Source organism: Pleurodeles waltl, chromosome 5 (assembly GCF_031143425.1).
Source record: "Pleurodeles waltl isolate 20211129_DDA chromosome 5, aPleWal1.hap1.20221129, whole genome shotgun sequence".
NCBI lineage: Eukaryota > Metazoa > Chordata > Amphibia > Caudata > Salamandridae > Pleurodeles > Pleurodeles waltl.
Window position 1 is genome coordinate 693,975,707 of NC_090444.1, and position 12,464 is coordinate 693,988,170.

General features: G+C 43.8%; 1 protein-coding gene across 1 annotated transcript in view; it reads right to left on the bottom strand.

Annotated features, from left to right (window-relative positions):
• CDC40 (cell division cycle 40) overlaps positions 1-12,464 on the bottom strand; it is a 324,684-nt gene that overhangs the window by 44,993 nt on the left and 267,227 nt on the right. The window contains exon 13 of the mRNA XM_069234621.1: positions 11,885-11,961. Within this exon, the coding sequence (XP_069090722.1) occupies positions 11,885-11,961 (77 nt within the window). The remainder of the gene's footprint in view (positions 1-11,884; positions 11,962-12,464) is intronic.

Here is a 12,464-nt window from a genome sequence, read left to right on the forward strand (position 1 = left end):
TCTGCGCCAGGGTTGCCCAAGAGAACCAACACAGGATCTTGTGGCAATGAGACATTGGTGGTATTGTAGATGGTCTGAAGAGTCAGATCCCAAAAAGAGCATACACAAGGGCAAGCCTACCAGGTATGTAAGTAGGTACCCCGCTCCCCACGCCCTTTCCAGCACTGGTCAGAACTCCTGAACATTCTATGGAGGTACACAGGCGTCAGATACCATTGTGTAACCAATTTATAGGCATTTTCCTTGTGTTTAAGACCTACTGATGCTTGACGCTCTTTGCGATATCGAACGCCATGTTTACTCAGAGATTTCAGTGCCTAGTTCCCTCTCCTATTGCCTCACGTAAGAGTGTTTCTTAGCAGGTGTAAGAGCGTGGATATAATGATAAAGTAATGAAATGCCTTTGTGCCGGACATTAGAATAGAAAAGAGATTCTAAGTTGGATTCCTCCCTGTCTATCGCCATACAGGCCTTTGGGAGACCTGGCCAATGCAAAGCTTGGGCTCTGCGATATGTCGCAGATCGGGGGGTCCAACTTCTCTTGAGGGGAGGTATTTGTTCGTAAGACATTTTCATCATAAAAAGCTCGTAACCTAGGGGTTTAGTCTCCATCCCAGGCGTATGAATTAAGGTGTGTAACACCGGGAGGGAAATCCCAGTTCGGTGCCAAAGGCAGGAGGGGGGGGAAGGGATAAGAGGGAAAAGTATGTCTATTATGGATAGTCTGCCAATAGTTCAGTAGAAGAGACGTCATTGGGAGTAGTGGGGGTTCATGGAGGATCCTTCACAAGGGAAAACCACACCAGGCCGTCCAAAGGGATCGCTGAGTGAGCGACGTGTACCCATGGTTTATCATCAGGATTGTGGTTCCAATCAAGAGAAGGACGGATTTGTGCAGCTAGCGCATATGAATATATGTCAGGGAAACCTAAGCCCCTGTCAGTTTTTGTGCGGCACATAGTCACCCTGGCTACTCTTGGGGATTTATTATCCCAGACAAGTCAGAACATTTTAGTGCTGATATTCTGTAGCATTGATTCAGGTAGCATAAGTGGAAGAGTCTGAAAAACATATAAAAGGCAAGGCATAAAATTATTCGCAAGGCAGTTAAGTCTGCCCATCCAAGAGATCTCTAATTTGCCCCAACGATAGAGGTCCCTTAACAGGGCAGTCAGTCAGAAGCGGAGGACTGTTGCCCTGGTAGAGGTCTGCCGTGCATGCAGTAAGCATAACTCCCCTTGATGCACTGGGAGCTCTAAAGCACCGTTAAGATCGGCTACCCCTATTCCCCATGATTTTGTGAGGTTCACCTTGAAACCTGAAGCGTCCGAAAAGGATTCCAATTCTTTCCTTAACACTGGCAAGGAAGTAGAGAGGTGAATAAGGAAGCAGAGAAGATCATGGGCGAAAAGAGCTAATTTGTGTTTCCTGCCCCCTACCTTAATGCCCTGAATGTCAGGATTATTTGGGATTCTGGACACTAAGGGTTCCATAGAAAGAGCAAATATGGTTGGAGAGAAGGGACAACCCTGGTGAGTCCCCCTTTCAACAGAGATAGTCGAAGAAAAAGCACCATTAATTTTTTGTTTCGCTGTAGGTTGGTGGAAGTTAGCTTGAATGAAAGTTATCAATTTAGGGCCCAATCGGAGTTTAGAAAGATATGCCCAATCTACCCTGTCAAATGCTTTCTCAGTGTCCAAGGAAAGGAGAAGCAAGGGCTAATGTGTGCACTCTACCACTTCAATGAGAGCCACTGCTAGGGATGTGTTATCCATAGCTTGTCGATTACGAATGAAGCCTGATTGCTGTGGGGCTACGATGGTGGTCAACACACCCTGAAGGCGTCCGACCAAGATCGATATGAAAATCTTAACATAACATTTGAGGGGGGTGATGGGGCGACAGGAAGCACAATTGGTAGGGAGTTTATTCGGTTTGAGAAGTAGTGTGATATGAGATTCTATCATAGTGTCAGTAACCGAACCAGTGGTTAAAAAAATAATTAAAAACACATTAACGGTTCTGATAGGATGTGGAAAAATGCTTTATAAAACGTAGCCGGGAACCCATCAAGGCCAGGTGCCTAACGAGCAGCCAAGGCAGAGGTAGCAGATCTGACCTAATCTGGGCTGATATCAGACTCGAGTTGAAGTAAGTCCTCATCACAATCGGGGGTGGGAGTGATGGGGTTTTAGCTATCTAGATAGGTGTCCTGCTGACTGACTGCCAGGGTTTGGGATTTGTAAAGGGCTAGGTCTAACCCTTTCTGAACTTTGAGTAAGGGATATGTCAATGTCTCATGAAACAAGAACTTCACACACAAACTGAAAGTTACTGGCCACTGCAGAATCAATGCCGATGGCTAGTTCTCATCCTCTGGGAACAGAGGACGGTAGCAACAGAGTCTGTTGTGGAACCTTGAAACAACGCCTTAAGTTGTTTTGCCGCAAACTAGATCACAGACCAAAGTTTCAACTTATATGCAGGTTTACGAAATCTGGAAATTATTAAGCATTGTGTGTGGCGTTTCTACACAGTACACAAAACTCCATGCAATAGTAGATAAAGCACATCACTTTAAAGGTGTCATCTAAGGCACCAAACAAAAGCATTTCTTGAAAGCTAACTGTTGGTGATGAGGAGAACAGTTTTTTCTCTTCGCTGAATGGACATTTTATTGTTGAAGGTTTGGAACCCTGAGCATGCATGAGAATTCTAGAAAAGGGAGGAGAATTACAAAAGTGAGAGTGCTGAAAACTAAAAGCAAAGTGTTTCTAACTAAGAAAATGGTGCGGGCTGGTCCACACAGGAAAGACAGGGCTGAGCTTGCACTAAATAGTGACCCACATACAGCAGATTTAAAAACAAATGGCTTAGCCACTGGACCTTTTGTATTCACAAGCTTAATCCTTGTCGAACCTTTCTAGCTGGGACAAAGGTGACTTGAGTTCACCTCACAAGACACTATCAGGAAGTTCAGCCATGAGCCCAGCAATAGGTGTTTCAGCAACTTAAAAAAGACTTCTTTACTAGTTAGGAGAGTCTGTAAATTCATATACTAAAATACTTCTTAAACTGCAAGAAACAAACTGTGTTCCAGTAACAACTCAGATAACCTGCACTACAGAAAACCTAGAGACATGTAAATCTATCACTGCGATCAGCAAACGCACTGAAAAAAACTAAACCATATAACTTAAATTAAATACAAAACTTGCTTTTAACATGTGGAGCTCGAGTACTATTCTTTCAGGCCAATAATGCTCAGAAAAATACAGTTACCGAAAATCTGACTCTTGACACTGGGACATTCCACATTCAGGAATATTCTCAGAGTTCAAGATGAGAATCTGTGAGATGGAGTTAAACCTCTTATTTAAAAATTAGGTTCTTCTACAAAGCCTTCTTGGCAAACTATGTTAACATGAACAAAGTGAGGGCTACTGTTTCCAAACAAAGTGAATGAGATTTTAAAATAAATGTGAAATATTGAAACACAGCTTTCTAGGTTTACTGGGTGAATTGGTTATGGAAAACCAAACGATGGAACATTCCAAACTTGTACTAGTTAAGTTGTGAAACACTAAAGAAAACTTGCAACAAATACAAGTAGAAGACTTGAATTTGGTACAATGCATATCAACCCATTTCTGGCTGCTTCATGAACCAGTGAGTAACTGTCAATTCTAGAACCACCAAAGAAACAAAAAAAATCCCCAAAGTGGCACAATGGAGTGGCAACTGGTCATTTATGAAAGTGGTGGGGTGTAATATCCTCCAGGAGGTCACCCCATTATTTTCAAAATTACTCTGTGTCATATTCAAGGCCTCTTACATTTACTCTCGTCCCCCTCAATCACTAACTCGTTTTCTCTCACTTAGGCACACTCACTCACACTCCCTGTTACTCCCACACAAACGTACTCATAGGTTCTAATTCTCACTTATAAACACATACACACGTTCACATTTTCACGGACTCTGGGCCCTGGTGCAATTGCTCCACTATTGATAGACACACTACCCACTTCCTCTCACAATCTCTATTCAATCAGTCCTTCTGAAGCACTCAGACGCCTTCCCTCACTCCCTCATATTCACTTGTATTTATTCAGACATTCTCATTTATTTTGACTATCATTGACACTAGCACTCACGCATACACACACACTTACACCCAATTCCATTCACTTTCCATCACTCACAAACACATACATGAATAGAGGAATTTTTTTTTTTAACCTTGCTTCCTCTGCTCGCAGCTCTGAGAATCCATGGCAGCAGCACAGCAGGAATCTGGCTCTTGTCACTGGAACCAACAATCAATGATTTCCAATGAGAAGTCAGACAGAGCAGCAAGGGCAGGTTTGAAAAGGGAAATACCCACCTCAATTCCTCTACTAGCTTCTTCTTGTGAATGAAAATACAGCCCTAAAAGAAGATGGGACAGAGTTGGGAATTCTACCCCGCTGATGCTGTGTGTGGCTTCACATTGCCTGAGGGTTGCACCAATGTGCACCCCGACAGACACATTTTAGTAGATATACTCTGCTGCCTGAGGCATACGCAGTATATCTGCTAAATAAAATGGGTTGTGCCAGCGTGAGGGGACCGTATCTGAACTACGTCCCTCAGGCATGCACCACCCAGACATTTATTTACAGAGTGTTGGGTTTTTAAAAAAACGCTCTGTAGATGGGTCATTACTCTGTCCCTTCAGCCCCCTCCTCCTCCTGTCATCAGGAGCCTAGGGATGAGGCTGAGAGGGCTGATCTGCACACATTGGTACTGTTCATGAAAATATATAAGTCGTGTCTTCATAACACTGCTAAAATAAATGATGTGCAGTGTTTGTGTTTTTACTCGACAGGCAAAGTGCAGAATGTAGAGCCTAACAGGAGGCAGGGGACCTCTGCCCCAGAGTCCCTGTCAAGGAGCCACCACTGCTACAATAACTATGGAAATGGTATAGACAAAATATGGAAAGAGCGAGGTTAAGTGGCACAAAGGCACCCAGCAGCAGACAGAACATAACATCTTCTGAGGATTCCACGGTATCAGATGTGAGAAGAAGCAATCAGACTGTGTCCTCAATTAGTTGACACATGCCTAGTGAGAAAAAGGAGAACCATTTTTCCAAAATACATGTTGCTACACCTTCAGATTTTGAAGTCTGTCTGGATACTAATAATCAGTTAGGCATATAGGTAACCCTGCGCAAAGTAGAGGATGCTATTAATCAGTGTCAGTGCCAAGGCTCCCAGCCCGGACGGCGTCCCAATTGGCCTCCTTAAATGCAACACTGAGTTCTGGGCCTCATTACTGACAAATGTTTTGAAGGATCTCGCCCCCCTCCTCGATACCTAGTTCCTGGTTAACATCGTGACTATACCATGAACCATGTAGTATTTTAAAAAATAGAATATATTTTTGGTTTTACGTAGACAATCTTGTTAAAAATCAACCTTTGCTTTCATGTATGATGTCAAAGGTGTTTGCCAACTTATGTTAACTCATATGAGAAAAGGGGATAATGCTAGAACCCCAAAAATGTATGTGTAAAGTAAAATGTGTGTTGGGTTTTTACATTTGTGATTGATTTGTGTAAAGTATATGTATGTACTATACAACAAATACAGGTATTCTTTTGTACACAGCAATATAAAACTGTATTTTTGAATTATGTGTTACTACATGGTTTCAGAGTCAACAAATTGATGTTTTGGTGCATTTCCATTGCCCTTGGCGAGGGAACTTAATCCCACCAAAATGGTGGCAGGGCCCAGTAGCCAACAAGGCAGGGTGCTAAATAATATAACGAAAGACATGTTCTTTTTGTTTTTGACAATGAAAACTCGAAACTGTAATCTTCACTGAGACAAGACAGGTAGTTCCACTGGATAACATGAAGTTACACTAGCTCACGTGCTAAGTGCTAAGTTTCATTTGGGGCCACCAAACTTAGTATTTGAAGGTACCAAATTAATGGTAACATTAAACCTAACTTAATGGTGAGGTGGTCAGATTTAAAGTAAATTTTAATGCACAGGAGACTTTAAAAATGTCTTACCGCCAGAGGTTTGGTAGTGGTTTAAGTTAGTTATAGCAATTGTCACCTGAGACAGACTGCCGACCTCCTGCTAGGTGGTGTGAAGCATTCCCAGCAAAGGGAAGGGAACACAGGGTCTCCTGTCGATGCTCCGAGGGAAGTAGCGCAAGGGGCCCACTTTATAAAGAGCTACCACATCTGAGAGGCTACTGCCAGTGACACCTCCGCCTGCCTGCTCCTTTGTGTAGATACAAAGGCTGGCACCTTAACTAGACAGGGAAAACTTATTGCAGAACTGGTTTTCCAGGACAGGTGGCTAATTATACAGGACACACCTCAGGGGTGTGCCCATAGCTCTCACCCAGGGAGAAGGGTTCCAGCATTCTGTATTTTGGTAGAGAGATGCATTGTGGGATTATTTTGTGGTTGAGTTGACATGTGGGGGGAGGGGAGGTGGGGAGGAATTGTAGGCCAAGACAGGCTTTAGACGAAGGGCTGCTTCTAATGTTAACTTTGTGGTGAGAGACCCCCAAGGGCTGGATCTGCTCCCATAAGTGCCAAGGACCAGTCAGTGGACTCCAAGGAGCTTGTTCGTCAGCCTTCTGTTAAGCTTCAGGGGTATTAAAGCTCAAGAAACCTGCCAAGTGCCCAGCTGAATAGGAGCCACTGGACATGTCCTGGACTTTCCTAGTGCAGCCGTGAGAATGAGAACCTAGCCCACAAGACATGCCTCTCCCGTTCTTTAATACTTCGCTGGTGCTAGAGCGTATTCTTTCACCAAACAGAACTGCAACTTGCAAGCCAAAGGCAAAAGATAATGTTTCTTGGGCACAGAGAGGTCGTGGCTCATAGACTACCACAACTTGCCAGTTCATGGGTAGCCTCAAACGCCATCAAGAACTAAGCCTTCACCAGCTCAATGGACTTAGCCTGTCTGTTGACGTCGAGCCTCAAGTTGCAGGGGACCCTGCTGACATCACCGTTTATGGGAAAAAGAACCTGACAGATTTCTAAGTGCAAAGGTAAAATCTTGAACGGGACTAACTCTGCACCCGCACCAGACCCTTACTTAATTCGCAGTCAACCTAAAATTTTCACTGTGCTCTGGACCGTTGCTTTCAAAGCTCACAGACTACCATTAAGAGTGAAAAGCAGATGTTTACAAACTTTTTGGAGTAAAAAGCAGTGATTTATTAAAATCTTGCAAAAAAAAAGAAAAACAACTATGGTTTCCTTCATCAGATTTTTGCATTTGGTGTCTATTTGAAGATAAAAACATACATTATTTTTTATAACAGAGTGGGATTTTTTTTGTTTGGTGTTTCCTACTTATGGACTGTTTTACTTCTGATAAATGATTTACATTTGTTTTACTTTGAGTTAAGCCTGACTGCTCTGTGCCACAGCTATCCGAGACTGATCTGAGATTTGATTTAAAGAAACCTTACTGGACCTCATACAAAACAGTGACTTTATTACTCAGTGAAGGCTCACAATCACTCCAACAAATAATCCAGATTCTCACAAAGATAAAGATCGCATTGGCACAGCAATCAAATCAACATTTGTTTTCTTTGTAAGGTAAATGTTCTAATTCTAGTTAAGCTACTTCAAACAAAGTCAAGACAACACTATGACACGTTTACAAGGTAAAAATGTAATCAAAATGGCGATCAAAGTGTTCATCATAGTTCACCAACATTATTTCAGAGGACCTTTGAACCACCCCCAAATGACTTATGTAAAACCTCTTTTGGTGTTGGTATTTGACTAATGTTTTCTGTTTCTCCTCGCACTTTTTTTCCTTTAATACTGTAGGAAAATACCACTGTTGGCATAGTCACCCCCTAACTTTTTACCTTTAGTTGAATCTAGTTATGATTGCAAGTGTGCTGGGACCCTGCTAACCAGGCCCCAGCACCAGTGTTCCTTCCCTAAAACTGTACCTTTGTCTCCACAATTGGCACAGCCCTGGCACAAAGATAAGTCCCTTGTCATGGTACCCCTGGTACCAAGGGCCCTGTGGCCAGGGAAGGTCTCTAAGGGCTGCAGCATGTATTATGTCACCTTGGGGACCCCTCACTCAGCACATGCACACTGCCTCACAGTTTGTATGTGCTGGTGGGGAGGAAAAGACTAAATCGACATTGCACTCCTCTCAGGGTGCCATGCCCACAACTCACTGCCTGTGGCATAGGTAAGTCACCCCCCTAGCAGGCCTTATAGCCCTAAGGCAGGGTGCACTATACCACAGGTGAGGGCATAGCTGCATGAGCGCTATGCGCCTACAGTGTCTAAGCCAATTCTTAGACATTGTAAGTGTAGGGTAGCCATAAAGAGTATTTGGTCTGTGAGTTTATCTAACACGAACTCCACAGTTCCATAATGGCTACACTGAATACTGTCAAGTTTGGTATCAAACTTCTCAGCACAATAAATCTACACTGAAACCAGTGTGAGACTTATTAAGAAATGCACTCAGAGGGCATCTTAGAGATGCCACCTGCATGACAGCCCAACTGCTAGTGCTAGGCTTACCGGTCTCTGCCAGCCTGCCACTTCCAGACTAGTTTCTGGTCACATGAGGTGAGTGCCTTTGTGCGCTCTGTGACCAGGAACAAAACCTGTCCTGGGTAGAGGTGCCTCACACCTCCCATTGCAGGAGCTGTAACACCTGGTGGTGAGCCTCAAAGGCTCGAGCCTGGTGTTACAACGCCCCAGGGCACTCCAGCTAGTGGAGATGCCCGCCCCCGGACAGAGCCCCCACTTTTGGCGGCAAGTCCGGAGGAGATAATGAGAAAAACAAGGAGGAGTCACCCTCCAGCCAGGACAGCCCCTAAGGTGTCCTGAGCCGAGGTGACCCCTTCCTTAGAAAATCCTCCATCTTGCTTTGGAGGATTTAGCCAAATAGGATTAGGGATGTGCTCCCCCTCCCCAAAGGGAGGAGGCACAAGGAGGGTGTGGCCACCCTCAGGGACAGTAGCCATTAGCTACTCTTCTCCAGCCCTAAACACACCCTTAAATTTAGTTTTTAGGGGCGACCCTGAACCCAGGAATCAGAGTTCCTGACGACCTAAATAAGAAGAAGGACTGCTGACCTGAAAGCCCTGCAGAGAAGGAGGAGACGACAACTGACTTGGCCCCAGCCCTACCGGCCTGTCTCCAGACTCAAAGAACCTGCGACTGCGACTCATCCAGCAGGACCATCGACCTCTGCAGACTCAGAGGACTGCCCTGCAACCCAAAGGACCAGGAAACTCCTGTGAACAGCGGCTCTGTCCAAACATCCAAAGAGAAACCATCTTTAAAGGGACTCCCACCTCACTCCTGAAGCGTGAGTCCCCAACACTCTACACCCGATGCCCCCGGCTCGTGTCCGGAGAAACCAACACTGCAGCAAGGACCCCCAGGCGACCCCCACGACGTGGCCATCCTGAGATGACCTTCCTGCACCCCCACGGCAATGCCTGCAGAGAGAACCCAGAGGCTACCCCTGACCAAGACTGCCCGGTAACAAAGAACCCGGCACCTGGAAGAAGCACTGCACCCGCAGCCCCCAGACCCGAGAGGAACCAACTACTGGTGCAGGAGTGACCAGTAAGCGGCCCTCAACTTTGCCCTGTCGGTGCCTGGAGCCAAGAAGCCCCCCTGTGCCCTGCCAGCATTGCCAGAGTGACCCCCCTCCCCGGGTCCCTCCACTTAAACCAATGCAAAACCCGACACCTACTTTGCACACTGCACCTGGCCACCCCTGTGCCGCTGAGGGTGTATTTTGTGTGCTTGTTTGGGACCGACCCCCCCCCCCCCCCCAGTGCTCGTCAAAACCCCCCTGGTCTGCTTCTCGAGGACGCAGGTACTCACCTGCTAGCTGACTGGACCCAGAGCACCCCTAGTCTCCATAGGCACCTATGCTATTTGGGTCCCACTTTGACCTCTGCACCTGACCGGCCCTGTGATGCTGGTGCTGGGTGTTTGGGGTTGACTTGAACCACCAATGGTGGGCTGCGCCTATGCCCCGGAGACTGCACTTGTAAGTGCTTTACTTACCCGCTAAACTAACTTGTACTTACCGCCCCCAGGAATTGTTGAATTTATTTTGCAGTGTTCACTTTTAAAATAGCTTATTGCCATTTTTGCCAAAACTGTTAACCTTACAGTTTTCATTCAACGTTCTATATTTACCTATGCCAAGTACCTTACAATTTATGTAGTTACTTGAATTCCGAATCTTGTGGTTCTAAAATAAATTAAGAAAATATCTTTCTATATAAAAACCTATTGGCCTGGAGTTAAGTCTGAGAGTGTGTTCCCATTTATTGCCTGTGTGTGTACAACAAATGCTTAACACTACCCTCTTATAAGCCTACTGCTCGACCACACTACCACAAAAAGAGCATTAGTATTATCTATTTTTGCCACTATCAACCTCTAAGGGGAACCCTTAGACTCCGAGATTGTGTACACAGAGCCAACTTCCTACAACTACTAACAGCTCCTTCTCAAGGTCCTTGTGCTTCGAATCTGCACACTGCCAATGGACAATACAGTGAATGGATGATTTTTTTTTTCCATTGGCTAACTGTATTCAATGTCATGCCTGAAGCTCTCCTTGTTAAACACAGAGCATTAAATAGCGAGGCTAACTACAATACCAGATTTACACTCTGAAATGGAGTGCAGAGCTCTATAGATGTGTTGAATCAGCAATGCTGCTTAGTTGTTGTTCCTGTTTGGGGGCAACCCATGCACCCTTACCTTTCACTTTTTTTCCCTGGAAATATCTGCCCATTTCTGAATCTGCCACTTAAAAGGCAGGAGCTCAGTTGTGAAAGCAGCTGAGGAAAATATTTAAAGATGAGTGGTAAGCTTTTTCTTAAAAATAAAAAATAAAAAAAATAAAAATCAGAAAGTGGTGAAGCTGCACTGGCTGGGAGTTCAATGTTTGGTTTGGATGGGATAAAGCAGAAACTGGTATGATTGCAGTAAACACATTTTCATCAGTGTTAATGCCCAATCTATTTTCTTGTGCACAAACAATTTTTGTTTTGTCTTTTGTTAGCCATTTTGGCAGTTGGAATTTGAGGCACTGGAACTAGTCTAGATTTGAAATACAGTATATTTTTAAATGTATCATATGGAATGTGTTAAGAATGGTGCTTCACCATTCAGGCTATAGTTCCGTCGAAATCAGAAACGTTTTTCATAAAATTTCTAGGTAGCGTTGGGCTAATAACAGAAAACTGCTTTCATAGAGTGCAAATGCTCAAATATAGATTTTTCAATAATAACACTATAACTCGCTGTTCCTCACAGTGCCATGGAAACATCAGTTTATAAAGTCACCAAAATGTTCCTTAACCAACAGCATCATGCCTCCACAAACATGAACTGCTAATGATGTCCTGCACATTACACCGAGATTTGTAATGTCAAACGATTTTCATGCATCATAATTGACAGCTTATGCTCTTGGCAAGTTACTAGAGGATAAATCATAGTAAATGTAAATAAATATATAACACACAGATTGAGAAATTGTTTCAACAAATAAACCAGGCCCTCTCAGTCCGTTCACGCTCCCTCACTGATTTTAGTGAACCTTGTTACACCTTCTAGTAGGAACTCCCTGTACACTTTAAAGTGGTCAACATAGTAGCTCAAATGCATGTTCAAGTTTCACTGAAAATGTTTGAATGGATACATTTCTGTGAAAGTAACAGAGCTAGGGCCAATAAACCTCTATGGAAAACCGGAAGAAAGTATATGGATAACATGTATGTCCTTAAATAGTCTACTGTGTAATCAAAAACAGTTCAGTATTTAGGTGCCACTTACCATTCGGAGATAGTGTCACAGCGGGCATTGAGTGCATACTTGGCTCTGCAATATACTTGAAATCAACCGGAATGTCCCTGTAAAAAATCATAAAGAGGAAAGTGAGCTATTCATTAAAGCATGGCAAATGTGTGTGTAATCAATTACATTTGTGAACTTCAAAAAAAATAAATCAAGGCAACAGATGAGGTAACTAAGGTTGTAACATTTGAAAAGATGGTTTCGTAGCCACTCTGCATGCATGCCAAGCCACCAAACAATGACAGGTTACTGATTAAATGCCAATTTTGCCTACAAGATGGTTTTCCCAAGAAGCCACATTGTAAGTATCCAAAAATCTTCTAAAAGAAAAAAAAAGAAAAAAAAAATCTACATCTCCTACCTACACTGCTCAGAGTTATAGCATCTATGAAATAGTGGAGCGCGTTAGTTTTCCTTTCGTAAATGTTGCTTTCACATTAAGTCAAATCCCATTATAAACTGATTACACAGCTATTAAAATGTAACAATACCTAATTCTGTTTAAAGTATGTGTATGTCCAACTACCAGTTACCTAAAGATCCGCGTCTGTCGATACCC